This window comes from Ovis aries, chromosome 4 (assembly GCF_016772045.2).
Source record: "Ovis aries strain OAR_USU_Benz2616 breed Rambouillet chromosome 4, ARS-UI_Ramb_v3.0, whole genome shotgun sequence".
In the NCBI taxonomy this organism is placed as follows: domain Eukaryota; kingdom Metazoa; phylum Chordata; class Mammalia; order Artiodactyla; family Bovidae; genus Ovis; species Ovis aries.
Genome location: NC_056057.1, coordinates 113,330,847 through 113,358,552, shown reverse-complemented (window position 1 = coordinate 113,358,552; position 27,706 = coordinate 113,330,847). Strand labels below are relative to the sequence as shown.

The window sequence follows — 27,706 nt, the reverse complement described above, 5'->3', positions numbered from 1 at the left end:
TCAAGCAGAAATCAAAAAGATCACGAACAGGGAGCCGTGTGGGGAGTCCCGTTCTCTCTCCCACCAGCTGACTAGTTCAGGCCCCTCCTCAGTTTAGCCCTTGAGCCTCGCGGGGTCCTCTAGGTAAGCTCAGATGTCCCTTCTGCCCCCAGCTACGCTAAGGACACGTGTTCTTCCAGCCCAGTTCCGCCGCCTGGAGCCCCGCCCACCTAGCGCTTCCCAGGCCCCGCCCGCCGCGTCGCCAGCCAATCGCTGCCCGAGGCGTAGCCAGGCCCCGCCCCTCGGGTCCCGGCCCTCCGCCTTTGTTCTCCTCAGCACCCTCTCTCAGCCTGTGCGCTCCCGGTAAACCGAGTGGCAGCCGCTGATTGGAGGCCGAGGAGCAGCCAATCAGAAGGGGGCACCTCACGTTAGCGCTCTGAGCTTTAAACTCGCGAGCCGCGGGGTGCGCGGAGGAGGCCGGGGAGGAGGGTCCACGCGGAGGGTGGTGCCGCGGCACTCGCGGCCCGCGCCCCAGATCGGACTGGGATTGGCCGGCCCGCGTCTTTCCCCGCCCCCTGTTAATTGCCAGGGAGGTCTTCGGGGGGGCGGTTTTTTCCCTCTCGCTTGGCTCCGCGAGACCCGAACCCGAGGTTCGGGAGCGACCATTGGCCGCCGGTGCAAGGAGGCCACGCTCAGCACCACCGCGATGAGGCCCCGGAAAGCCTGGATGCTCGTCCTGCTCCTGGCCCTGACGCAGCTGCTGGCAGTGGCGAGCGCCGGGGGCCCGGACGAAGGTGAGCGGCAGCGGCGGCGTCTGGCCGGGCCTGCGGGCCGCGCGCTCCGGGGTGGGGGCGCCGCGCGGACCAGCGACTTGCTGGAGTTGGAAGGTTGTAGCGGGGCGACAGGATCGCTTGGGAGACCCGGGAGAGGAGGGCGGCGAGGAGACTGGGGCTGCCACCGAGGCTTGGACGCGGAGAGGGTGTGAAGTGCCTTCTTTGCACACTGGCTTCTTCGCCCTGCTCCGATTTTCCTCGAGTCCAGGCTGACTGCCCACTTCTGGGAAGGGGAGCATTTGAGGCTCACATGCCCAAGGAGTGGGAAGGGAGAGGGGCCGCAGGTTTCAAAACAGGGCGAGGGTGTGACGTCCCGAATGGGAGCCCTGGGGACAGCCGCGGGCAGCAAGCGTTTTACGCCTGAAAAATGTGGTCTGTAGGTTTGGATAGAAGTAATTCGAGGGTTCTGGTTTGAGGGGGAAGGGGATGGTTTGGTTTGCGTCTTTTGGAAACCGGAGGTAGCATTCCTTCGGCAAGCATGTATTCGGCACCGACTGTATATGCTAGTCACTGCGCCTGGTCCGGGAGTTAGGGCTCAGTGTGGCCTCTGCCCATAAAGCGCCGGCTCTGGGAGGAACATTCGCTACTACCAGCCATCGGTCCTGCATTTTTCTTTGGAATAGGCTAGCTAAAAATAAGTGATGTGTGAGAACTTTGAGAATTAGAAAACTTAAAGACTTATATTGCTAGAGAACAGGACTACACATTACTGGCCTTAACTTCTTCCTCTGGCCTTTCTCTGGATAACTTAGAGTGTTTTTCCTCTTGAGTTTGTTCCAATATAAATAACCCCTCTTTTCTGTTAGTGTGTAAGGGAAGTGCGAACTTTATACTCTTTCAGATTGAGTAACTTTTAGATAAGTTTTATTCAAGAGTCTTGACCCACACAGAGAAGGAAGTTGAAAACCAACTCTTGGTGAAAAGAACACCTGCCCACAGGGACCAGAGAGCAGTGTCACCTACAAGTGTGTCTTGGGACCTTTATCCAAATCGCCCGGTGCTTATTTAAATACGGAGTCCCAAAATACACCCAACCGGAAGAACGCAAGGGTGGGCTCTCAGGTCAGCATTTTAAACACATTTCATTGATTCGTGGCCAAAGTAACCTTTGGGGAGGCACGTTAATGTTTGAGGACCAGTGGAGGTGGATGGTAGTTTCGGAGCATAGCAGAGTAGCCTTGTCTTGGTTCTGATCAGATGATTCTGTCTTGCGGGGAGCCTCAAGGGGCCTGGAAGAGTGGCAGGCGTGGATGGACACCATGGGTATTAGGATGAGTGAGTCTGTCATTTGCCACAGGCCGCTAATGCACTGGAGACCCTGGGAGGCAGTTGCCTCTAGGGTGAGCCTATGGATCGTTGTGGTCAATTGGTTGGAGTGGGGCTTCTAGTGGTTACCTGACTCTTTCCCATCCCTCGCCCTTCACATTTAGCTTCTGGATTTTATTTTGGGACCACACTTCCCTTTACCCCAGATGGTCCCAGTCTTGAGGGGTTCCCCCCTTTTTTGCTTCCTGTGCATTTTATTTATTTTTGTTGCACTGCACCCCTTGCAGGATCTTAGTTCTCCAGCCAGGAATCCAGCCAGTGCCCCCTGCAGTGGAAGCTTGGAGTCCTACCCACTGGACCACCAGGGAATTCCCCGCCTCTTGTGCATGTCAGACTCAAACAGCACAGTGGTGTCTGGGCCCGTCAGTGCCCCCAAGAACGGTTACTAAGTAGAACTTAAGCCCTGATGGGTGAGCCTCCAGTTGTCAGGCCTCTCACTTGTTCTCACATCTTGCCAACCAGAAGATTATAAAGGACATATTTTGATGTGGGTCATTGCCTGCTTTTCACTTCTGGGAAGTAATTATCAAAGGAGGTTAAAAAAAACTTAGGGCATTCTGGGAAGAAAGTCTGATGGGCCAGCAAGGCATAGCAGCTGAGTGGTCAGGACCCTCCCCTCAGTAGCCTTGTGCTCCTGGGCAGGTGACTGAAGTTCTGTTTCTTCATTGGTGAAGTGCATGTAGTATGTTTCCCCAGGGGGACTCAGAGAGTTGCATAAGAGCTCAGCACAGTGCGTGGCCCATGAAACACGATCAGTTAGATGATGTTATTCCTGAGTCTGTTGTTATGCCGACTGAGGATGCAGGTGAGGAGATGCTGGAAGGAGTGGCATGTGTCCACGCTGGGCGGGATCCGGCCTGGTCAGGTGCCCTGCTGGGAGTGGACTGGGGTTGCAGTGACCTGGTTAGGAGGGGCCCGCATTTTAGGAGTGGCCTTGGCGGATGGGCCCAGCAGCATGCAGAGATGATGCCGGAAGCCCTTTGAAGAGGGGCGCTTGGAGGAGGATGGCACCCTTCCAGCCCCTTCTGTCCTAGAGTATCCAGCTTTAAAAGTGGAGCCCTGTAAGAGGTGGTTTCCCCATTAAACTGTGAGATATCTTCCTTGTTGGGATGCGGGGGATGGGGGAGTTCAGTCCGGGGGAATACGGAGCCAGCAACCTCTCCAGATGCAGAGGAGTCAACCCTGGGAGTTGTTGGCAATTTGGGGAGCAGCGGAAGGTGGGGGCCGTGCCTTAATGTGCTTGAGGATCCTTCGTTACATAGGGAACATTCTGTCATTTTGTTTGTCCTTAAAAAATGCAGAAGGAAAATCCATTCTTAGAGAAGTTTCGATAAAGGAGTTCCCTATCAGGAGCTCTGTCACAGCATAACTCATGGTCCCATTTAATCTGAGCGCCCCATCGCTGTAGTGCTTGCAGACCTCTGCGGCCTGGGGCTGGGTTGGAAACCTCTTTGCTTTTCCTTTTTGTAAAATTCGCCTTATCTCTGTGCACTGAACTGGCAGCCGAGTCCCTCTTCCTCCTCAAGCTGTTTCCTCGCTTGAAGAGAGGATTAAGTTCTGAGCTTTCTTTCCAGCCTTCCTCCAGTCTTTCCATCTGCCTGCAAAGAAGCTCCATTCTCAGCCTGAGCTGAGCACCGTGGCAGCTGCGCTGCCCTGGGGCCTGCCTCACTGGCCGCAGCAGCTCCCAGATCTGGGGCAAGGTGTGTATTGTCTCCTGGGCCCCTGGCCGGAGCAGAGAACCTTGCCCAGCACCCCCGCATTGAGCCCCTGGGTTTGCAGTCCCCATGCAGGTCGTTTTGGGTGGGACTTTCAAGTGAGGGGCCGTCAGCCCAGCCTTTTGGAAAGCCGCTATTAGGGTTCCATAGGCCAACAGAGGTCAGCTGGTACTTGCCCTGCCTAGTTGCTGTGGGTAGTGTTCCTAGAAGTACCAGGAGCCCAGAGCCAGCTGGTGTAAACCTGGAGGTTCTCAAGAGCATCAGGTCCTTAGATCTCCCTGGGACTTCACTGGTGGTCCAGTTGTTAAGATTCTGAGCTTCTGATGCAGAGGCTGCATGTTCTATCCCTGGCGGGGGAACTAAGATCCCAAATGCTCACCACGTGGCCAAAAAATATATGTATATAAATTTAAAGGATAAAAGAAAAGAAATGAGCTTAGGCCACCAGCTTGGGAGGTGGGGATGGCGTTGAGCCCAGTTGTCTTCCTCTGGGTCCTGCCCCTTCCGCATCCAGGGAGCCTGGTTCTCATTGCTCTCCCCAAGCCTCCTGCTGACAGTGCTGGGGGTCTGGGGCTTCTGTAGGCCTGTCCAGCCTGCAGGGCCCCCGCTGTGGAGGAGGCAGGCGGCAAGGTGGCTGGAGAAGCAGGTGTGCTGACAGGCTCGGGGAGGGCGGGAAGAAAGCTGGGGCCCGGGGAAGCAGCCTGGCCCAGGACACACAGGTGCCTTCTCAAGTTGGTGGCCTTTCGGTTTGGATTTTAGAGCTGTTTTCTCCAGCCCCCACAGTGGAGGACAGGGGCTTGTGAAAGGAAAAAGCTGTGGGTGTTTGAAGGGACAAGTGTGGAGGGAAGTGGGGCTCGGGGGCGGGGTGGGTTTTCAGCTTGCTTTGGTAATAAGTGTACAGGTCGGTAGATCTTGATGATAACAAGCAAAGCTGCCGCCCTGCCCAGAGCAGCCCCTGGCGTGTCTGAGCAGCTGCAGAGGCAGCAGTGGGTCTGGTTTGGGGGGTTGGGGGTGGGTGCTGAAATAGGGCAAGTCCCAGGGAGCTCCCAGGTCCCCAGGCGGGTTCTCTAGCCCTAATGTCAGCCCTGCTGTCAGTGTTGGTTTCTCTCCTGGGAAGCATCTCCAAAAAGAAATAATGGGCCCCTTGAAACGTTCTGCCTTTGGAGTTGATGAAATCATGCTGCCTGCATTTCTGTTTGCTGATGTGGAAGCACCTGGGAACCTGGGTAACGAGAGCTGCAGTTCAGGGTTCCGTACCTGTAGTTCAGCAGCAAATCCAGTCAAGCCTTGTTGGTGATAAGATGTGCTTATATTCTTGTGTTCTGGGAAAGAGAACTTTGCAGGCGTCCCACAAAAGTATGAACAGGAAACAAGTGTGGTTCTCAGCTTTTCATCATGAACGATGGACTGCTAATCCATCTCGGATTAGGAGATACGTATAAAAAATATCCCATGGGTTTTCTAATCCTTCAGGGGAAGGTTGATGTGTGGAGGAAGGAGGTGGGGAGTCATGTTTTACTTAAAAAGTCAGCCCAAGTAACCTCCAGGGGGAAGGAGTTGAGAACCAAGATTTGTTTCCTGTTTGTACTGATTTGGGGGCTAGGCAGTCATCCGTGGGGGCGAGGATGGGAGCTTGGAGGCAAGTCCTTCCTTCTGTGGAAAGCAGAGAGGGTGAGGAAGGGGAACATGTCTGTGGAAGTTAGCCTGGACCTTGAGCACGGACGTGGGGGCACCCACAAAGGGAGGAGCCCTAACACACAGCTTGGATGTGGGTGAGGGGCCTTGTTGCAGGGCGGATCAGACCTGTGTGCCAGGAAGGAGGGTTCCCCCATCTGACAGGGGGCTGGTCCCACCCCCGCCAAGTCCTGCTGCAGTGTTTAGACTGAATTCTAGACCTGTAGTTAGTTTTCACCATCTTTTAGCCATCACCTCCCTTTAAGTGAAATCTGAAGTGCCCACCCCACATGCAGATGTCTGGGCTCCGGGCGGCCCGCGGTCACCGCCTCTTCTCATGGTGGTGACCCTCAGGGACCACTCAGGACTTGTGACCATTTTGAGGGTGTGGAGTCCTGGGAAGACTTTGAAGGAGGAAGGTCATCAGTTTTTAACCTGCCTGGGCATTTTCTGCACAGATTCTTCTGACAAAGAGGATGCCGTCGAGGAGGACGAGGAAGAGGACGAGGATGATGATGACGACGACGATGACGACTTGGAAGTTAAGGAGGAAAACGGCGTCTTGATCCTAAAGGATTCGAACTTCGATAACTTTGTGGCCGACAAAGACGTGGTACTGCTGGAGTTCTACGCTCCGTGGTGAGGACCCGCGCCCCGCCTCGTTTCAGGTCCAGTTGGTTAAAAACGTGAACACGTCCTCTGCTAGTTACAGCTGCGGGTGGCTCACGAGCTGTGATGACACAGACCTGCGGGGGTGACGGATGCGTCCCCCCAGCTGCATGCAGACTGGACCCTGTGGGGACCAGCCCCGCTTTCCCATCTTTCACCCTCGTGGGGCAGCTCGCGGTGACTATTGGGCTCCCTCTCCCACCTCTCTTCTGCTATTTTTCCATCTCATAATCCTGTCTTCGCTTTCTCCTGCCCTCCTCAGTCCATTTGGGAGAAAAAAATAGTCAAGATATACATAATGTTGTCTGATCAGCATAGTATGAGATGCTTCGTATAAAGTACCTAAACAGTCCTTAGGGCAAACCTGTGAGGTTACATCATTCCTGGTTTATAGATCAGCTGTTCTCAAGCATTTTGGTCTCAGAACACCTTAACCCCTTAAATATTGAGGACCTCAGCTAGCTTGCTCGGAGAAGGCAATGGCACCCCACTCTAGTACTCTTGCCTGGAAAATCCTATGGATGGAGGAGCCTGGAAGGCTGCAGTCCATGGGGTCGCTAAGAGTTGGACACGACTGAGCAACTTCACTTTCATCTTTCACTTTCATGCACTGGAGAAGGAAATGGCAACCCACTCCAGTGTTCTTGCCTGGAGAATCCCAGGGACGGGGGAGCCTGGTGGGCTGCCGTCTATGGGGTCGCACAGAGTCGGACACGACTGAAGCGACTTAGCAGCAGCAGCAGCAGCTAGCTTGTTATGTGGGTCACGTTTATCAGTAGTTACCACATTGGAAATTAAAACCAAAAAATGGAAATAATTCATTTCTAAATGGCAGTAACACCTTTATTCATCAGCATCAGAATGCTGACATCACTGTTGGTCCAATAGCCTCTGGAAAACCCCGCCATCCACATCTGAGACGAGTGGAAAAGATGGCATCTTTCAGGGAGAGTTTTCTCTTCACATGGGGGTGTGGAGCTCTTGAAAGTACCTGCCCTCGGTGGAGCTGGGATTCACCCTGGGATTGTTTGACTTCGGGCCATCTCAGCCTCCCCCGTTTCGTGTTTCTCACTAACCGCAAACGTTTCTGGTTCCAGTGCCCCAGTTTTTGTGCATCCAGCTGGATTTAAGCCTCCAGTTAACCTGCTTCTCCGTCCTGAAATCTCATTCTCAGGTGCGGGCACTGCAAAAAGTTTGCTCCAGAATACGAAAAAATCGCCACCACCTTGAAGGAGAATGACCCTCCCATCCCTGTGGCCAAGATCGACGCGATCTCAGAGTCGGCGCTGGCCAGCAGGTTTGACGTGACTGGCTACCCCACCATCAAGATCCTGAAGAAGGGGCAGGCGGTTGACTACGAGGGCTCCAGGACCCAGGAAGGTGAGGGCCCTGAGCTGCCAGAAGAAGTGGGGGCCGGGGCTCCCTTCCCCAGGAAGGGAGAGGCTGAGGGGAGGGCAACTTGGATAACAGAGAGGAAGCCCAGCCCAGTGGACTGGCAGCAGTACCTGCTGGCACGTCCGCGGTGACTCTGATCAGAGTAAGCTTGTCCTGGACAAGAAAGGGGTACACTTAACAGCTGTGAAATTCAAGATCCGGAGCCACTGTGTTAAAGGCCATGGATCTTGCTAGTGTTCATGGACCAGTGTCTAGCTGGGCCCGACACCCAGGGCACGGGGTGCGGGACGTGCTGAGACAGACTGCCAATCCTCGCCCAGAGCTTCTGACTCAGTGAGTGTCAGGTCTGTCTCAACAGTCTTTGTTTCTTGTGAGCCCCAGGGCTGGCCAAGCCCGCGGGTCCAGAGCTCACAGAACCACTGGTGTTTCTAAAACCAGGTGCGTGGAGCCAAGTGGCATTTCTAAAACCAGGCCTGTTGGAGCTCTACCTGGCTCGCATCAGGCACTACATCGGTTTCATTAAATGAATAGACAGATAGCACCGTGGTAGCCTTCAGCATTTTGAAGGCTTAAAAAAATAGATTGCTCTCTGCTGCATTTTCCACTCCCAGTGTGGCACAGTGGGCATTTCACCAAGTAGGCTTGGGGTCTTGCCATTGCACAGCCCTGTGTCCCCCACAAGGGGCCCCCTGGCTGGGCCTTGGGCTCCTCATCCAAGCGTGAGTCACGTGGACTTGATCTCAAGGTTCCCTTCCAGCCATTCAAGAGTCTGACCAGAGCAGGCATGTGTGTGTGTTTTGGGGTTGGTCCGCCCTCGCCACCTCACAGCTAGGAACGTGGCCCAGTTTGGCATCTTGAGGGCAGTGTTTGCGCAGCAGGCTCCCTGGGTGCCAGACCTCCCATGTGTCTTCAGAAGGGGGGCTCCCCCGAGTTGAGGCCCCCCCTCTCCCAGGCCTCGGTCTGCCTGCGCCAGGAGGCACTGCTGTTCGCGCTCCAGTCTGAAAGCTGGTGCTTTGCCGCAGTGCTTCTTGGACCTGGGCTTGGCAGATTCTAGGGCCACAAAAGCAGAGAAACAGTGGGCAGCCACTGCTCCTGAGAACCGCTTGGGAAGTGCTTTGTGAGCATATATTTAGTGTCCGCTGCCTGGCATCTCCGGGCACCTAGGCCACAAGCGGGCCTTTTCACAACCACTTGGCAGGCGATGCTGGTGCAGCCTGGGTGGCGTTGCTCCTCCCATTTTTCTCAACTGCAGTTGAATTTTGCGCTGTGTGTAACGTGCCAGTGCTCCGTGTGCGTGTCTAAGCACAGATGTATTTGTACGTCTTAAGAGGAATGCTCCCAAAACTGTTACTAGGCATATGCTGTTGAACACTGGGAGGTGACCTCTCGGGGTGTGCTTAACAGTCTCATTCATCAGGCTGGGCTAGACTGCCTTGAGCAGTGTGTGTGGACGTGTGACGGGTGGTTGTTGGAAACCTTGGACCTTCGGGCTCTTCTCTGTGGCTCCCAAACTGCGGAGGGGCCCTGGCTATAGATGGGCTTTGTTGTTCAGTAGCTCAGTCGTGTCCGACTCTTTGCATCCCCATGGACTGTAGCACGCCAGGCTTCCCTCTCCTTCACCATCTCCCGGAGCTTACTCAAACTTATGTCCGTTCAGTCGGTGATGCCATCCAACCATCTCATCCTCTATGGCCCCCTTCCCCGCCCACCTTCAATCCTTCCAAGCGTCAGGGTCTTTCCCAGTGAGTCAACTCTTCACATCAGGTGGCCAGAGTATTGGAGCTTCAGTATCAATCCTTCCAGTGACTTTTCAGGGTTGATTTCCTTTAGGATTGACTGGTTTGATCTCCTTGCAGTAGATGGGCTTGGGTTTCAGGAAATCAAGCGTGTCCTGTTCTGTGGCCTTATGTTCTCTCTTCCCCACCCTCCCCACCTGCCCCTGCAGCCAGGGGCTTTCACGTGCTCAGTCTTGTGGGATTTCTTCCAGAAATTGTGGCCAAGGTCAAAGAGGTCTCCCAGCCCAACTGGACGCCTCCACCAGAAGTCACGCTCGTACTGACCAAGGACAACTTCGATGAAGTGGTGAATGATGCCGACATCATGCTGGTAGAGTTTTATGCTCCCTGGTAAGATGGTGTCGGTTTTCCGTGACCAGATACTGGTTAGGCCCATCCTGTACCCACTGCAGCTCGGGGCAGGAGACAGACCCCTGCATGTGAGGCAGAGCCAGCCAAGGAGCTGGCAGGTGCCAAGTGCCCACCATGCACCGGGTGAAGTGGGCGCGGCTGGGAGGGGTGGTTTTAGAGTCTTTGCTGGGGGATAAGATAGGTTGAAACTCCCCTCTCCAGCTGTCCAACCAACAGAACTATCGTGGCCTCTCCCATCTCTTAACCCATGTCAGGCTTCCACACCGTCTGCCTGGGGGCTTCTCTGGCTTGGCAGATCTCTCCAAGTCACCCAGGAACTCAGGCTGGGTGTCTGCGCATCCCGTAGCTAGGAGGCTGCCTCCACTCTGGAACAGGTTCCTGACAGAGCTGCTCGCTCTCGCAGGTGTGGACACTGCAAGAAACTGGCCCCCGAGTACGAAAAGGCTGCCAAGGAGCTGAGTAAGAGCTCTCCGCCAATCCCTCTGGCAAAGGTTGACGCCACAGCGGAGACAGACCTCGCCAAGAGGTTCAATGTCTCCAGCTACCCCACCCTGAAGATCTTCCGCAAGGGGAAGGCTTTCGATTACAACGGCCCACGGGAAAAATATGGTAGGTCCACCACTGCCTCTGGGCCCGGTGTGGGGAGCTCCCAGTGCCTTCAGGCGCCCTGGAGCCCCGAGCCCCCAGCGCCACTCAGGCATGCGCTCTGCTTCCAGGGATCGTCGACTACATGATGGAGCAGTCTGGGCCGCCCTCCGAGCAGATCCTGGCCCTCAAGGAGGTCCAGGAGCTCCTGAAGGACGGAGACGACGTCATTATCATCGGGGTCTTTAAGTCGGAGAGTGACCCTGCCTACCAGCTGTACCAGGATGCAGGTGAGGAGGGGCCTCAGGCCAGTGCACTCACGCCCAGGCCTTCTGGGGCTGCTGCTGTTGTATAAGACCCCTGGGCGTCGATTTAGGCCTGAGGAAGGGTCAAGATTGCATGTGTGGGAACGGGAGGTTGGGGATTGGTTCTTGGTTGCCTTAACTGCACGTGAGTGATGCAGTCTCTCAGGAAGCTGACGAGAGGGCTGTGCTCTCTCCTTCCTGGGTCTGAGAGGAGGGCAGGGGCCCAGTCAAGTTCATCCAAAGTCATTACCTCCCTCCCTCCTCTGCCGGGGCCCCTTCCCAGAGCCAGCCCTGCTGCCAGGGGAGGGTCTTGACCAGAAAGGGAGGGTTTCTGCGTCAGACCTGGGTTGGAGTCCTGGTTCTGTCGGTGGTTAACCGCCCCGAGTGGGCAATCAGTGACTCGGTCAACCTGGAGATCTCATAGCCAATAGGGAGTCCTGTCTTGTGTGGAAGGTTGCTACATTAGTGGAGATAAAGTGGCAGAAGTGCTCAGCCAAGTGCCCGGTGATGCCAAGTGCCCAGTGAGGCTGGTCTGGGAGGCGAAGTTAACCACCAACACGTCTCAGCAGTGTCCCATGAGGGCTGGGTCCTCGCTGCCCTAGATGGCCCCTGGGTGATGAACCAAAGACGGCCTTTGGGGGACAGTCAGGCTCCTCCTGGTCTTCCCCAGCAGCTCCTGAGTCCCCTGGGCCCCTCACCCCATCATACATGCCACATTGGCTTGGTTTTCTACTTGGAAGTCATAATCATGGTCTGTTAAATGCCCTGCTTGCCACTCAGGGTTAATGTCTGTGCCGCACGGTCCTCGCTGCGCGTGTCAGTTGCAGAGTGACGTAAAAGTTACAGTGGAGCTGAAGCCCGTTCGTGCTTCCCCAGTCTTCACTGATTCAGGAACCGGGTCATCCAGCTGTGCTAAAAACTCGCAGAGGGGGTCTCCTCGTCCACCCAGGGCCACAGGCAGCCACGGAGCCCCCAGCCCTCACATCTGGGTGCCTGTAGATGCCCAGGGATCTTGTCAAAACGCTGGTGCTGGTGCTCAGGGCTGGGGGGGGCCCCGGTGCCTGTCCAGCCACCGCACGTCCAGTCTGACGTCTGTGGCCCCTCGTGGCCAGGCGGGTTAGGCTCAGGCAAGGGTGACAGTCACAGGGCCTAGTGTGTGGACTTTGGGGAAGGAACTAGAGACAGCCCCAGGGACTCAGGGCTGACGGGGCAAGAGCAGAGGGGGTCCTGGCAGGAGGATGGAGTTTGTGAGCGAGAGGGCTGGGCAGGAAGCTCTTGAGGTGATGCTGTCTCCTCCACGGCCACTTGGTCACAGATAGCCACGTGCCTGGCGGCTTAGAACAGGTGGGAGACTGACCTGCCAGACTCCTCTGGGTGGCTGTTTCGTTCTTAATGGTGGTCTGAGAGCTCCCTGACCTGTTTCTACAGGAGGGACTGGGGCTCAAGTCACAGCTAGTGGCTCGGAAATTGTGATTTGAGTCCAAGTCTGTCTATGAGCTTGTCCAGGCTGCTCCCTGCTACCCCTGAGATGTGCCGTGCCCTCAGCTGCCTGTTCTGTAATCCAGTCACAGGCCTGCCCTCCTGGGACCGCAGACTCTGCTCAGGGTGGATCCGGAGGCCTTGGTGAGGACAGAGCAGGGGACCCAAGGTGATGCCCCTGCGGGGTCCAGGGAAGGGGTTGATAGGCTGGCCCACAGGCCGAACCCGGTCCTCACGTGGTTCTGTTAAGTTCCCTGGGGACACAGCTTTGTTAGCACAGAGCTGAGTTGTCAAGACCGTGGGGTCCACGAAGCTGAAACAGTTCCTGTCCGGTCCTTAGGAAAGTTTGCCAGCCCCATTCTAAAGTTATCTCCATGGGGTTGCCTTTGGGAGTTTCCCGAGACGTAAATAAAAATATGTAGGGCTTCCCAGGTGGCGCAATGGTAGGGAATGTGCCTGCCAATACAGGAAACTCAAGAGATGCAGGTTCGATCCTTGAGTCGAGAAGATCCCCTGGAGGAGGAAGTGGCCACCCACTCCAGTATTCTTGCCGCAAAAGTTCCATGGACCGAGGAGGCTGACGGGCTACAGTCCATGGGGTCACAGATAGCCAGACACAACTGAGTTCAGCACAACATATCCATAGAGCAGAAAAACTGCAGCCTGAACAGGCCACTTGAGAAGTGAGCCCCTGAGCAGACGGAGGGTTCTCGTGCCAGACACAGGAGGGTCAGGCTGGCGGCCTGGGTTAATGTGCTTCTCAGCATTGGAGACCACAGTCAGTCCGAGAGGTGAAGTTTTTCTGTGAAGGTTCCAATCGTTTATTTTTATTCTTTTTTTTTTCAGATTTATTTTAAAAATAAATTCAGAGATACATAGATTTTAAGGTATTACATCTATACCAGGTTTTTAAATCCAAACTCCTTTAAATGTCTAAGCTCTGGATATTATCCACACAGCGTTCATGGTTAATTACACCATTTTCTGGGCATTTGCTTTGGGTGATGTGGGTAGAGTTGAATCTAAATCATTTAAGCGATTTAATAAACTGTATTATTATTCTGTCAATTCCTCAGCTAACAACCTGAGAGAGGATTACAAATTCCACCACACTTTCAGCACTGAAATAGCAAAGTTCTTGAAAGTCTCCCTGGGGAAGTTGGTTGTCATGCAGCCTGAGAAATTCCAGTCCAAATATGAGCCCAAGAGCTACGTGATGGACATCAAGGTGGGTGAGGGGTGCCACCCCCGGGGCGTCCGATCGTCCTGAAGTTCTCTTGGTCAGGTCAGGGTTCACGGGGGGTGGGGAGGGGCGGGGTGCTCACATGCCCGGTGGGTCGTGGGGCTGAGGCCCTGGCGCAGCTCCACCTGCTTCTGCAGGAGGGTGGCCCTCTCTCCATACCTCGTGATGGGCCAGCTCCTGGCCAGGCCGTGCTGCTCCGTCAGAGAGAAGCCTCACTCACCGGCAGGCGGCTTGGGTGCTGAGGGCTACAAAGCACTGATAGGCCTCTCTGTTCACTGGGTGGAGCTGTGGGGTGTGGCCTGTGGACCTGGCCTTTCCTCCTTGGGGCCCCCACCCTCAATCTTCCTAAAGAGGTGACACACTCATTTCAAGAAGGGTGGGTGAGCTTTGGTCCCACTTCATGTTCCAAGTGCTTCCCAGGGGCCCTGAGCTCCAAGGAACAGATACTGTCATTCGGAGGAAACCTTACCCTGATAGCTCAGTTGGTAAAGAATCTGCCTGCAATGCAGGAGACTCCAGTTCAATTCCTGGGTCCGGAAGATTCCCTGGAGAAGAGATAGGCTACCCCTCCAGTATTCTTGGGCTTCCCTTGTGGCTCCAGTGGTAAAGAATCTGCCAGCAATGCAGGAGGCCTGGGTTCGGTCCCTGAGTTGGGAAGATCCCCTGGAGAATGGAAAGGCTACCCACTCCAGTATTCTGGCCTGGAGAATTCCCAGAGTCCATGGGGTTGCAAGGACATGACCAAGCAGCTTTGACTTTACATCTTGAATCCAGATGTTTTATTTGACAGAAAGAGACTGGGATGCAGAGAAGTGAACTAACACCTAGAGGGTCCCACAGCCGGTTAAGAGGAGACTAAGGTGACAGGCAGGTGTGCTCCGACCCCAACCAAGACATACAGGAGTGGTCTCATCACTCCCTGCCCCTCCGGCTTCTTGTCTGTTATCCAGAGATACTGACTCTGGATCCATAGAGGAGCCTGATGAACTTGGGATCTGGGGGTCATGGGAACCAGACACAGTTCTGTGTGGTGTGCCTGCTCCCAGGGAAGGGGTCTGTCTGTAACTTTCAGTAGATTCTTGAAGGAGCCCTTGACCCTGAAAGGCTGAGATCCACAGTCTGTTAAACACATCACTGCTACTTTGCTCTTTTTGCTTCTGCCTGATCTTACATTCAACATTTTTTTTATTAATGGATTGGTATCATTTATATACCAGTTTTGTCCCCAGAATTATTTAAGGGCTGCTTTGTAAAAAATGTACATAACAGATAACATGCAATTTTAAAAAATGGATCTAGGCATTAGGACAAAGGGAAGACAAGGGCAGGATGGATTAGATGAAGCCAGTTGTAAAGTCAGCACACACAGCCTGGAGGTGAGGAGACAGTCTTCTGTAGATGTGAGTGAGGAGGGCTCAGGCATTGAGTTCCCATTTGGGCCTGTGGGTGCTGAGTGCTCCGCTGTGGAGCACATACATCCTGGGTGCCCCCGGAGTTCGCCTTCTCCGCGGTCCAGGGCCGTCCTGATGAAAGAAGGCCCCGCTGCTCGCTGTGTCTCGTCCCTGCTGCCTCCCTGACCGTCCATCCAGATGGGACTCAAGCTCTAGGGGAAAGAGGTGGTCATCCACCACTTCTGCCGGGCAGATGGCCTCACCCTGCTAGGCCTCAGTTTCCGCATCTGTGGTGCACGTGTCTGACCCCAAACTCTTCCCCAGACCCCCCGGGCTTTCTGTCGCCAGTGGTCAGGGGTGGGCTTTCTGCAGGCAGAGCCCAGAGCCCCAGCGGCCACTTTGATCATCTCATCCTGTAGTGTCCCCGACAGGCTACTGTGGGGATCAGCTGGAGGAACGTGAGACCTTGTGCCCAGTTCAGCTCACCTTTGTGCCTTTGTAATCTGGGAGCCAGGCCTCCCCCCAGCAGATCCCGACTGACCTGGTCAGCCAGCCCTGACCCAGAGGGAAGGGCGCCCTGGCTACCCGAGAGGCTCACTTGGGGTTCACTGGGGGAGTAGGGCCCCTGTGATGTCCCTAGTGAAGTTGCTCAGTCATGTCCGCCTCTTGTGACCCCATAGGCTGTATCCTGCCAGGCTTCTCTGTCCATGGGATTTTCCAGGCAAGAGTACTGGAGTAGGCTGCCATGCCCTCCTCCAGGGGATCTTCCCCGCCCAGGGATCGAACCCCGGTCTCCAGCAGTGCAGGCAGACGCTGTACCCTCTGAGCCACCAGGGAAGCCCCGTGACTTCCTTAGGGGCAGACTTTTTCCCGAGCCGGTGGCAGACAGCTGCGCCTCACCTGCCCCTCTCTCGCAGGACTCCACGGAGGCCGCGGCCATCGCGGAGCACGTGGTGAAGCACACGCTGCCCCTGGTCGGCCTCCGCAAGGCCGCCGACACCAAGCGCTACGCGCGGCGCCCCCTGGTGGTCGTCTACTACGGCGTGGACTTCAGCTTCGACTACCGCGCGGGTGAGCCCCGGGCTGGGGGGTGCGGGTAATGATGGCCTCGGGGGTCCTCCTCCTCCTCCTCCTCCGGGGGGAGTCGCCACCCCCTTCCCTCCCCGCTTGAGCAGGGGGGCGGCTAGGAGTCCCGTTGGCCCTCCTTGAGCCGCGGGGACGATTGGGCCGGACCAGATGCCCGAGCCCTCGGTCCCTTCTCAGCCACTCAGTTCTGGCGGAACAAGGTCCTGGAGGTGGCCAAGGACTTCCCTGAGTACACCTTCGCCGTGGCCGACGAGGAGGACTTCGCCACGGAGTTGAAGGACCTGGGGCTGAGCGAGAGCGGGGAGGAGGTGAATGCGGCCATCCTGGACGAGGGCGGCCGCAGGTTTGCCATGGAGCCTGACGACTTCGACGCCGACGCCCTGCGCGACTTCGTCACCGCCTTCAAGAAAGGTGGGCCCGCACCCCACCCACCCATACCCGCAGCCAGCTTCTGCAGCCCCTGCCAGCTTGCCTTTGGGACCCAGGCCTGTGCTTCCCCCGGGACCCAAGGGTGCACAGCAGGGGAGGGGGAGCATCCCTGTTCGTTTGCTCCCTTTTCTCTCTCTTTTTGTAATAGAAACAGGTGTCTTAGAATCTCAGAAAACCTTATTTTAAAAATTAAAGTGCAACAGACAAGTTTCTTGTATGTGGGAAACTTGCTTTGGCCTCGAATGCAGCGTCTTCCTGATCTGATTGAGCACGTGGCTCAGGGTCCCCATTGCCCCCGCTGGGTGGGCAGACCTCCCTGCCCATCCTGTCTGCTCAGTCTGTTGCCCCCACCACCACCCCAGGCTTCCAGCCTGCACACCGCCCTCTTAGTGACCCCTCTGTACTGGCAGCCTCTCTTGTGACCGCCCCTCTGAAAGAGGATCGTATCTGCTAGACCTCTGGCGTGACTGGTCATCTGCCTCTGGCCTTTGCCAGGACTGGAAAGTACAGGATTTGGGGGAATCAGAGAACCAGGGACTGGGCTCTGGAGACAGGGCCCAGCCTGGCCTTGGCGATGTCTATCTGCCCCAGCCTCCTGCACTTCGGGCCAGCCTCCCTACCTGGTCCAGTCGCGGCCACCGGGGGCCGGCCTGTCGGCTCTCACACCCGCCCTCGCTTGCTTTCCCCGCAGGAAAACTGAAGCCAGTCATCAAGTCCCAGCCTGTGCCCAAGAACAACAAGGGGCCGGTCAAGGTCGTGGTGGGCAAGACCTTTGACTCCATTGTGATGGACCCTAAGAAGGATGTCCTCATCGAGTTCTACGCACCCTGGTGCGGGCACTGCAAGCAGCTAGAGCCGGTGTACACCTCCCTGGGCAAGAAGTACAAGGGCCACAAGAACCTGGTCATCGCCAAGATGGACGCCACGGCCAACGACGTCACCAGCGACCACTACAAAGTCGAGGGCTTCCCCACCATCTACTTTGCCCCCAGCGGGGACAAAAAGAACCCAATTAAATTTGAGGATGGAAACAGAGACCTGGAGCATTTGAGCAAGTTTATAGAAGAACATGCCACAAAACTGAGCAGAACCAAGGAAGAGCTTTGAAGGCCCTGGGGGTCTGCAGAGGGCGAGCGCAGGAGGGACCAGACCCAGCGAAGCTTCCAGCGGTCACTGGCGGGGCCCACACCAGCTGTGAGCCTGGCAGGCTTGCTCACAGGCAGTATCTCAAAGTGTTGGTTAGGTTTGTGTTTTAATTTTTTTATACTCTGGTCTTTAGCCTTCATGCTCTGAATACTGAATAGATATGAATGACTCAGTAGATTAGTCCAGAATTTTACAGAGGAGACGTCTATTTTTATTGTTATTTGGGGTTTGATTTTTTTTTTAACTTTTCACCTTCTTTAATATATTTCTTCAAAGCAGGCAAGTTGAATCTCTTCTGTGTGCATTTTTTTCCTTTTTTAATTTAAAATTTAAGAAACCTTTGCCAAATTGTGTTGCTTTTTGCCTTTTATTTGATCGTCTTCTGAGGAATCGTTAGCTGAAGATGGGACTGTTGTTTTGTTTTGTTTTGTTTTTTCCCATTGGGGCACGCACAAAGTGAGAGTGGTCAACAGGCGCCCTGCCAAGGATGTGATTTCGGCCTGACTCTGAGCCGCCGCCTGACCCAGGAGAAGCAGCATCTCTGCAGGCCTGGACATCGTGCCTTCTCCTCCCAAACTGAGGACCGCGGGCGGGAGCCTGTCGCAGGTGCCCCTAGGCCCTTGGAGCCAGGTTCCAAGGCTCAGCCTCAGAAAGGTCGCGCCACTAAGGCCGGCAGCGCCGCCCCCCTTCAGAACCACCGTGTCCGAGGCGAGATAAGCCAGGGCCCAAGTGGAGACTTCGGGATGGCAGGAAGGATAGGGTAGGTAAGCTGACGTGGTGGAATAAAAAAATGATTGAAAATGAGCCTCCGTCGCTGTCTTAGAGAACACGATCTTGTCCCAGAGTCTTGGCGCCGTGGACACGGAGAAACCCTGTCTGGGCCTGGAGGGGAGGCTCCCCGCCCACCCACCCTGCAACATGCTGGTGGTTTCACCCCAATCATGAACATCTGGGGGTGGGGGGTCCTGACCTGGGCGAGGCCATCGGTGGGCCCTGCTCCTGTGTGCGGGTGGGCAGTGGTGGAGGACAAGGCTCTGGTGTGCCTGGGAGCCGGGCAGAGGGGACCTGCCAGGATGGGAAGCTGGACCGGCCCTCAGAACTCTGCACGATTTGTGTGATGAGAGCTTCACTTGGGAGTTTTTGCCCAGGTGTGCTGTCTGCGCTCACCTGCTCCTAATTTTGCTGAGAAGAACAGGTGAGCTGGTGGCTGCTCTGAGCAGAGGCCGGTGTGTTTGCTGCAGGAGCTGGGCACAGCAGAGCAGGGGGCAGCCCTCATGGGAAGGGGCAGCCCAGATGAGCCGTCCCAAATGATCCGCTTGCTAGTTGAGTCTGGCCAAGGTGGACTGGGGACTGGGCGGGTGGGGGACTGGACTGGTGAGTCCCCCACTGTGACAGGTGGATGAGTAGGGCTCCTCCCACCCACCCCACCCCACCCCCCACTTTGGGCCACAAGCTTACACGAGGCAGTGTGGATGTGGAGCTTGAAACTTGTCCTTCACCCCAGAGGCACTCAGGCAGCTCACCTAGGCCTCCGTGCTGGTCGGGGAGACCTCACACAGCGCACGTGGGACTGCAGAGGAGGCCTGGGCGCTGGGAGGGGTGAGATGGCCTCTAAAGTAGAGTTGGAGCTGAGACCTGAGGATGAGTTGGGTGGAGCCCAGCAGAGGATGGGAGGGAGTCAGTTCAGCCTGTCCTGGGACTGGGAGCATTTGCTGGACGTGTGTCAGAAACACATGGTCTTGGGCTGGGCCTTGGACCTGCCAAGTCGGAATCTGCCCTTTTAAGAGGAGCCCAGGAAACTTCCACACAACGAATGCAAAGGCCCTGAGGCAGAAGTCAAAGTATCTATCTGCTTCTGAAATTCAGTCTGGAAGCCAAGTGGCCCGATGGAGGATTGGGTGAGGTCATCTTGTACTGTTTGTAGAGAACAGGCCCCTGGGAAAGAGCTTACCCCAGGCTGGTGAGGAAGCTGATAGGCTGGTGAAGGGGACTGGCAAGGCAATTGATGACAGTCCAGTGTGATCAGAGCCGGGGTGAAGACAAACGGGCCCAGGGAGCCCAAGCTGGGAGCCTGCACCAGCCCTTCAGAGAGGCTGCCCCGAGAGCCCAGGGGAGGGTAAGACCTTTCCAGGTTGATACAGCAGGTGCAGAGGCACTGAGCCGCATGGCAAACAAGGGAAGCAGGGATGCGAGAGGAGCTGAGGCTGGAAGACACGGGGCCCTGTGGTGGGGTCCTCTTGCAGGAAGTCAGGACTCTGACCTTGTCAGGAATTTGTAGGGAATCAAAGGTCGCTATAGTCAGAGCGATGGTTTTTCCAGTGGTCATGTATGGATGTGAGGGTTGGACTATAAAGAAAGCTGAGTGCTGAAGAATTGATGCTTTTGAACTTGGTGTTGGAGAAGTCTTGAGAGTCACTTGGACTGCAAGTAGGTCAAACCAGTCCATCCTAAAGGAGATCAGTCCTGGGTGTTCATTGGAAGGACTGATGTTGAAGCTGAAACTCCAATACTTTGGCCACCTGCTGTGAAGAACTGACTCATTGGAAAAGGCCCTGATGCTGGGAAAGATTGAAGGCGGGAGGAGATGGGGACAACAGAGGATGAGATGGCTGGATGGCATCACCAACTCAATGGACATGAGTTTGAGTAAACTCTGGGAGTTGGCGATGGATAGGGAGGCTTGGCGTACTGCAGTCCATGGGGTCGCAAAGAGTGACTGAGCAACTGAACGGAACTGATAGTTTGGGGTTTTCTCAGTGAGTCGGTAAAGAATCCGCCTGCCAATGCAGGAGACAAAGGAGAAACTCGGGTTCCATCCCTGGGTCGGGAAGATTCCCCTGGAAAAAGGAATGGCAACCCACTCCAGTATTCTTGCCTAGGAAATCTCATGGACAGAGGGGCCTGGTGGGCTACAGTCCATGGGGCCCCAAAGAGTCTGACATGACCGAGCATGCACGCACTGATGATTTTAAGTAGGTAAGTGGTGTGATTGGATCGAGGTAATCATGGGAGTAATAGGTAATATTTATTGGACATTTAGCAAAAGCCAGGCCCTGTGTCTAGCAGTTTGCTGGATTATCCCACTTCAGTGATCTGTGAGGGAGATGCCCCTGTGCTCACTTTACAGCTGAAGAAGGGAAGAGGGTGTGTGTCTGCAAAGGTAGATCTGGGGTTTTTGCCCCACGCAGGTGGTGTGTCTCCCTTATAGCAAAGCCAATGCAGCAGTAGCCGGGGAGCCAGGGCCGCTGCAAGGAGCGAGGCTGCTCTGGGACCGCGTGGCTCTAGCAGTCGGGGGCCAGCAGGAGCTGGAGTGGTGGGTGAGCGGACCTGAGAAGACGGGTATCACATCCAGGGTCTGAATCGACTTTTTGTTATTAGGAAACTTCTCAAGCATACACCAGAAAGGAAGAGCATTATATAATCAATGCCCTTTACTCATCATCCACCTAAAACAATTACGAAAATCTTGCTACATTTTCATTGTTCAGTCACTAAGTCCTGTCCGACTCTTTGCAACTCCACGGACTACATTTTCATATCCCCTCCTTTAATGACACAGCCAGGACATGTCATTTCATCCCGACACACTTGAGAAAGCATTTTCCTACAGAACCTCAGTGCCTTATCACAGTCACGAAAATAAACAGTACTTCATCCAGTACCTGTCCGGATTTCCCCGCTTTCAAACAATGTCTTTTTACAGTTAGCCTGTTTGGTTCATCAGCCATCACATCTCAGCTAGAGCAGCTCTGTCAGCTCTTCTTTTTCCCCACAACTGCTCCAGTTTCAGAAGAAAATGGCGCAATGACTTGGGTAAGTTGTGTTTTGCATGAGTTTTGAGGAATGAACGTTCAATGGTCACTGTCTTGGTGGTATACCTAGGAGGTGTGTAAATTGAAGAGATCCAGACAGAGGGAATCAATAGGACCAGATTGTATAAGACTGATGACAGGTGCCCGGAACTAGCCTCCATTCTGAGTTATTAAAACAGCAATCCAAGCTGACTCTGCTCTTGGGCTGTGCGATTTAGAGCAAGTTTCTTATCTCTTCTCAGAGCTTGTTTTCCCATCTGTAAGGTAAAGACACAGCCTCCTTTGCAGAGTATTCAGAGGGCGGTGGCACCCCACTCCACTACTCTTGCCTGGAAAATCCCATGGATGGAGGAGCCTGGTGGGCTGCAGTCCATGGGGTCGCTAAGAGTCGGACATGACTGAGCGACTTCACTTTCACTTTTCCCTTTCATGCATTGGAGAAGGAAATGACAACCCACTCCAGTATTCTTGCCTGGAGAATCCCAGGGACGAGGGAGCCTGGTGGGCTGCCGTCTATGGGGTCGCACAGAGTCGGACACGACTGAAGCGACTTAGCAGCAGCAGCAGCATAAGGTTCCAATGTGATGACATCTTCCCCGGGGTTTAGCTTTGTTTCTGGAGTGTGGGAATTCCGGGGAAGGTGGGTGTTCTGGTTGGAGAAGTCACAGCGCTTCTAAGTGTTTGTCATCTGACCTGCTGTGTGATTCCCTGGGTTGGAAGGAGGAAATTGGTACCCAGAAAGAACGTCAGCCCCTGAAATGCTGAATCCAAGGCCTCTGCTCTCCCCATTTTTTGGGAACCGCTTATCTTTTTGTCTCTCCTGCCTGTTCTTTGTGTGTGTGTGGCCATGCTTCATGGCATGCTGGATCTTAGTTCCCCAAGCAGGGATCAAACCTGTGTCCACTGCCTTGCAGGTGCAGAGTCTTAACCACTGGATTGCCAGAGAAGTCCCTCTTCTACCTGTTCTGATGGGCCAGGATGGAGCCATTGACCTGGCAATTGTTCAGACACTGATAAACCCTAGATGGAGGGCGTGTTCCTGCGTTTGTATAATACACGGATGTCTGGACCCCAATTCTGGCCTGGGGAATCAGATCGGCAGAGTTACTGGATCTGATTTTAGAAGCTTCCAAATATGCATATTTCATGTGAAATGTAGGCAGAACAGGTCTTATGACCTCTGTCACGAAATAAAGGAAGTGGAGAGAGATCAGAGGACTAAATAATTTGCCCAGAGCTACACAGTAAACTGAGAAACCAGAACAGGAACGTGGACCCAGTGTTCTTTCCACCAGCATCTCCCAAGATGTGTTGGCAGAATGCTCATGAAGGAGACTGACACAGGCTCTGTTAACGTTAGATCCTGTTGGTGATTTGGCTTTGGAAATACTGGAACAAAAATAAATGCTTCTGTGTGGTTCTTTATCTCAGATATGCATATGACACTACCCTTATGGCAGAAAGTGAAGAACTAAAGAGCCTCTTGATGAAAGTAAAAGAGGAGAGTGAAAAAGTTGGTTAAAGTTCAACATTCAGAAAACTAAGGTCATGGCATCCGGTCCCATCCCTTCATGGCAAATAGATGGGGAAACAGTGGAAACAGTGGTAGGCTTTATTTTGGGGGCTCCTAAAATCACTGCAGATGGTGACTGCAGCCATGAAATTAAAAGACACTCACTCCTTGGGAGAAAAGTTATGACCAACCTAGACAGCATATTGAAAAGCAGAGACACTGCTTTGTCAACAAAGGTCCATCTAGTCAAGGCTATGGTTTTTCCAGTGGCCATGTATGGATGTGAGAGTTGGACCATAAAGAAAGCTGAGTGCCGAAGAATTGATGCTTTTGAACTGTGGTGTTGGAGAAAACTCTTGAGAGTCCCTCGGACTGCAAGGAGATCCAACCAGTCCATCCTAAAGGAGATCAGTCCTGAATATTCATTGGAAGGACTGATGCTGAAGCTGAAACTCCAATACTTTGGCCACCTGATGTGAAGAACTGACTCATTTGAAAAGACCCTAATGCCGAGAAAGATTGAAGGTGGGAGGAGAAGGGGATGACAGAGGATGAGATGGCTGGATAGCATCACCAACTCAATGGACATGAGTCTGAGTAAACTCCAGGAGTGGTGATGAACAGGTGTTCTGGTTAAAGAAGTCACACCCCTTCTAAGTGTCCATGGGGTTGCAAAGAGTCAGACATGACTGAGCGACTGAACTGGACTGTGGGGTTCTTGCTGAAGCTGTCGGAGCCTGGAAGGCACCCTTGTGCTGGAGTCCCTGGGGCAGGTGGGACTTGTCTTGGCTTGTCCCCTGCACGGATCCTCGGGGCTCCACAATGACACATGCTCCTGGTGCTGAGCCTTGTGATCACAGTTGCATTTTGTGACAACACATAAGCCCTTGGCTCCTTCCCCAGGCCACAAGCAAGTACTGGTGCCTTCCCTCTCTTCCATCTCCACCCGCTTCACAGATGCGGGCCAGGAAGGGCTCCAGGAGCCCGAGGACAAGCCTGACCCCTGACCCATCTCCGTGCACTTCAGCGGCAATGTCACAGGTGTATTTACCCTATCTTTTCAAGATCCCATCAGCTAGAGCAAAGGTATGAAACCTGAGAAGGTGCGTTGCTGTGCTTTCTTGCTTCCTGTTAGGATGAATCAGAGATGTTGAAAGGACATTCTCTGGTGTCTTTCCCAAGGCAAAGCATCTGTCCTACTGTGTGTCTGTCCGGTTACCCATGTGGCATGTGGCCAGCTGCACAAAGCGCAGGATTCGGGGAAGCTGAAGTGAGATCCAGGAGACTCCCAGGACCAAGTGCAGACCAGAATCCCATTTGAATGAACCGGTGGAGAACCTCAGATCCTTGGGTCCACAGGCCTGAGGGTCAGGCAGAAAGGGGCCTGCTGCCCTCCCCTCATCCAACATGGTCCCCCCTCAGCTGCTGCCTCTCCTTGCTCTTCACTAGGCTCAGCCCCACCAGACAGAAAGAGCACAGTTCTCTAATTCATGGTGTTCCCACCTTAGATTACAGAGATATTGGGGCAGAGAGAGGAGGACAAAGGACCACTTGTTGGTAAAGACTGACTGGGGGCCTTTTAGCAAGAGAAGGAGCTCTTGTCTATTCTTTCTGGCTTTTCTCGTATAAAGAAGTGTGAGCTTAGCTCAGGCTGGATTGAAAACTGATGCCTTTGGAGACTTAAAAGGCTTTCAAGTTCAGAGGTTGAAAACTCCAGCATTTGGAGAACCTCAGGCTGGAGGTGGGTGTGTGATAGGGAGTGGTGGTGTCAGGGCACACTTGCGATTCTGCGTCCCACCTGCAGGGGGCACTTGCTGCCCGTAGGACTCAGGTCCGACTGTTGCTATTCTGATTTTTCCAGAGAAGTCCGACCTTGTAATGTGAAATCCCCTAAATTTTTAAAAAATGTATTAGTTGGTATTGAGAGATAGGCGATTAACAATGTTGTGATAGTCTCAGGTGAACAGTGAAGGGACTCAGCCGTACAGATCCATGTATCCCTTCCCCCCAAACCCCCCTCCCATCCAGGCTGCCACATGCCGTTGAGCAGAGCTCCGTGGGCTATACAGTAGATCCTTGGTTATCCATTTTAAATACAGCAGTGTGTACATCCCAGACTCCCTAACTATCCCTTCTCAAAGTCTATGAGTCTGTTTCTGTTTTGTCAGTAAGTTCATTTGTATCATTTCTTTTTAGAGTCCATATATAAGGGAAAATACCCTAATTTTTAAGTGTTGGATCTAATTCACATTATTGTATCAATGCTGTGTACAGGCCAAAAAAAAAAAGGCATCTGAGAGCTGGGTTTGGTTAGAAACTGGCCCTGAGTTTGGGGCTTCCCTGGTGACTCAGATGGTAAAGAATCTGCCTGCAATGAAGGAAAGCAGCGTTTGATTCCCTGAGTTGGGAGCAGGGAATGGCAACCCACTCCAGCATTCTTGCCTGGAGAATCCCATGAACAGAGGAGCCTGGTGGGCCACAGACCATGGGGTCTCAAAGAACTGGACACAACTGAGCAACCAACACTTTCTTTTTTCCTGATTGTTTTATAATCACAAGAAGGAAACTAGCACCGAGGATGCCCTGAGTGTAACGAAAGCTTAAAAATGGAGTTCTTTTAGGAAAGCTGAAGAGGTGAGTCTGGTGCTGGAATCTGGGCTGAGTTCTCAGGGTTGCTCAGGTGGATTGCTGGGGGCACAGCATGGTCTGTGCTTTGGCCGCATTTGAACATGAGAATGGCCACGTGGCCGGGCAGAAGCACTGCCTTTCACGGGTCACTTCAATAGGTGCTGGGAGCAGCTGGCTGTGCTTGTCAGAGTCCTTCCTGTTATTTCTCTGATGGCCCCACCCTGGGAGCACACCCCTTTGCCTTTTGGTCACCCCGAGGCTAACTGGGGTCAGGGAAAGTCCCTGGGGGTGGGACTAGCTGGAGGCAACCCCCCACCCCCATCAACTTCTGCTGCTCCTGCCAGAGCCTTAGCACTGCTAACTTTTGCCTTTTTAGGAAACTGAGGCCCAGAGATGAGGCGGGCCTGGCCCAGGGCACTTCCAACTGTTCAGACCTGCGAGGAGTTCAGACCTCCCATCCGTGGTTCTGTTTCAAAGCCTTGGGCTGTCACTGCAGGATTATCACAGGTGAAGACAGGCTGCTGCGACCAGCCCAGGTTCCTGGTGCTTTGACCTCGGGGCTGCCAGGCCCCACCCCTCGTGTCCAGGCTCCGCCCCCCTCATGCCCCGCTCTCCCCAACTGAAGAGTCTGATCAGACTGAAAGGTCTCTGTCTCCCTCTCATCCCTTCCCTTCTGGTTCCCCCTCTTCCGAGTCTGGAGACCAAGGGCATGGAGAAGGAGCTGTTGCTCTCAAAAAGGGGCTTTGACAATCCTGCTCCTCCCATAGGCGGTCAGAGAAAGGTGGGCCTGACTCTTCAGAAGGGCTTTGAGGAAACTCTCCTGAGGGAGGCACGATGGCAGAGGCAGGGCCAGGCTGGAAGGAGGGTAGTGTCCTCCCAAGACCTCTCCAGGGCCCGCTGTTCATCCAGGCTGGCACCCGTGGCCCTTCCCTCTGGCCCAAGGAGGTCCGTTTATAAGAAGGATGTGGGGACCGGGCCCTCCCTGGAGAAAGGATGAAATCTGGGAGGGAGAGAACACCAAGCAGCTGAGGTCATGAAAAGCCCAGACCGCGTCCACCCAAAGTCCAGAGATGCCTAAGGAGGGCTACTTGGGGTCTTCATCCTCCTGGGTAAGTGTGGAAGTGCTGCCTGGGGTGAAGTGGGGGTGCAGGACCTCAGGGACCCCCAGGGAGTCACCTGGAGTCACTGCAGCTTCCTATCCCCACACCCACCGGTGTCACCGAGTTGGCACAGGACTGTGGGGAAAGGCAGGCCTTTCGTGTTTTGAGAGATTATGCGAAAGCAGCCGGTAGTCAAGTTACAGATGTGAGAGTTGGACCATAAAGAAGGCTGAGCGCCGAAGAATTGATTCTAATTGTGGTGCTGGAGAAGACTCTCGAGAGTCCCTCGGACAGAAAGGAGATCAAACCAGGCAATCCTAAAGGGAATCAGTCTTGAATGTTCACTGGAAGGACTGATGCTGAAGTTGAAGCTGCAATAATTTGGCCACCTGATGTGAAGAGCTGACTCATTGGAAAAGACCCTGATGCTGGGAAAGATTGAAGGCAGGAGAAGAAGGGGATAACAGAGGATGAGATGACTGGATGGCATCACCGACTCAATGGACACGAGTTTGAGCAAGCTCTGGGGGATGGGGAAGGACAGGGAAGCCTTGCGTGCTGCAGTCCATGGGGTCCCAAAGAGTCAGACACGACTGAGTGAACAAGTCAAGTCACAGACACAGATTCTTGGGGAAGAAGCCCTCTGGTTGGGACCCAGGGCTCCAGATGCCCAAGCCTGGGATTTACATGCACCTGATGGTGACTGCAGCCATGAAATTAAAAGACACTTACTCCTTGGAAGGAAAGTTATGACCAACCTAGACAGCATATTGAAAAGCAGAGACATTTCTTTGCCGACTAAGGTCCATCTAGTCAAGGCTATGGTTTTTCTAGTGGTCATGTATGGATGTGAGAGTTGGACTGTGAAGAAGGCTGAGCACCAAAGAATTGATGCTTTTGAACTGTGGTGTTGGAGAAGACTTGAGAGTCCCTTGGACTGCAAGGAGATCCAACCAGTCCATTCTGAAGGAGATCAGCCCTGGGATTTCTTTGGAGGGAATGATGCTGAAGCTGAAATTCCAGTACTTTGGCCGCCTCATGGGAAGAGTTGACTCATTGGAAAAGACTCTGATGCTGGGAGGGATTGGGGGCAGGAGGAGAAGGGGACGACAGAAGATGAGATGGCTGGATGGCATCACCGACTTGATGGACATGAGTCTGAGTGAACTCCGGGAGTTGGTGATGGACAGGGAGGCCTGGTGTGCTGCGATTCATGGGGTCACAAAGAGGCAGATATGACTGAACTGAAGG

At 54.2% G+C, this 27,706-nt stretch overlaps 1 protein-coding gene and 1 long non-coding RNA gene across 2 annotated transcripts; both read left to right on the top strand.

The window, feature by feature from the left end:
* The first annotated feature begins 626 nt into the window (after positions 1-626).
* Positions 627-18,206, top strand: PDIA4 (protein disulfide isomerase family A member 4). The gene is made up of 10 exons (XM_027968914.3): positions 627-773; positions 5,986-6,166; positions 7,371-7,576; positions 9,579-9,717; positions 10,142-10,347; positions 10,455-10,613; positions 13,184-13,335; positions 15,659-15,812; positions 16,005-16,238; positions 16,948-18,206. The coding sequence occupies exons 1-10, from the start codon at positions 686-688 to the stop codon at positions 17,361-17,363; spliced, it is 1,935 nt and encodes a 644-aa protein (XP_027824715.1). The 5' UTR covers positions 627-685; the 3' UTR covers positions 17,364-18,206.
* A 101-nt stretch (positions 18,207-18,307) lies between these two features.
* On the top strand, positions 18,308-22,639 carry LOC132659778 (uncharacterized). The gene is made up of 2 exons (XR_009600576.1): positions 18,308-21,215; positions 22,129-22,639. It is a non-coding gene; the product is annotated as an uncharacterized LOC132659778 (long non-coding RNA).
* The last annotated feature ends 5,067 nt before the right edge of the window (positions 22,640-27,706 follow it).

What these genes read in the sequence shown, in the direction of transcription:
- PDIA4 (XM_027968914.3), top strand. Translation starts at nt 686, where the DNA reads ATGAGGCCCCGGAAAGCCTGGATGCTCGTCCTGCTCCTGGCCCTGACG. An exon ending in GGGCTCCAGGACCCAGGAAG is followed by an intron (nt 7,577 to 9,578) that starts GTGAGGGCCCTG and finishes GATTTCTTCCAG; the next exon opens with AAATTGTGGCCAAGGTCAAA. An exon ending in CGGCCCACGGGAAAAATATG is followed by an intron (nt 10,348 to 10,454) that starts GTAGGTCCACCA and finishes CTCTGCTTCCAG; the next exon opens with GGATCGTCGACTACATGATG.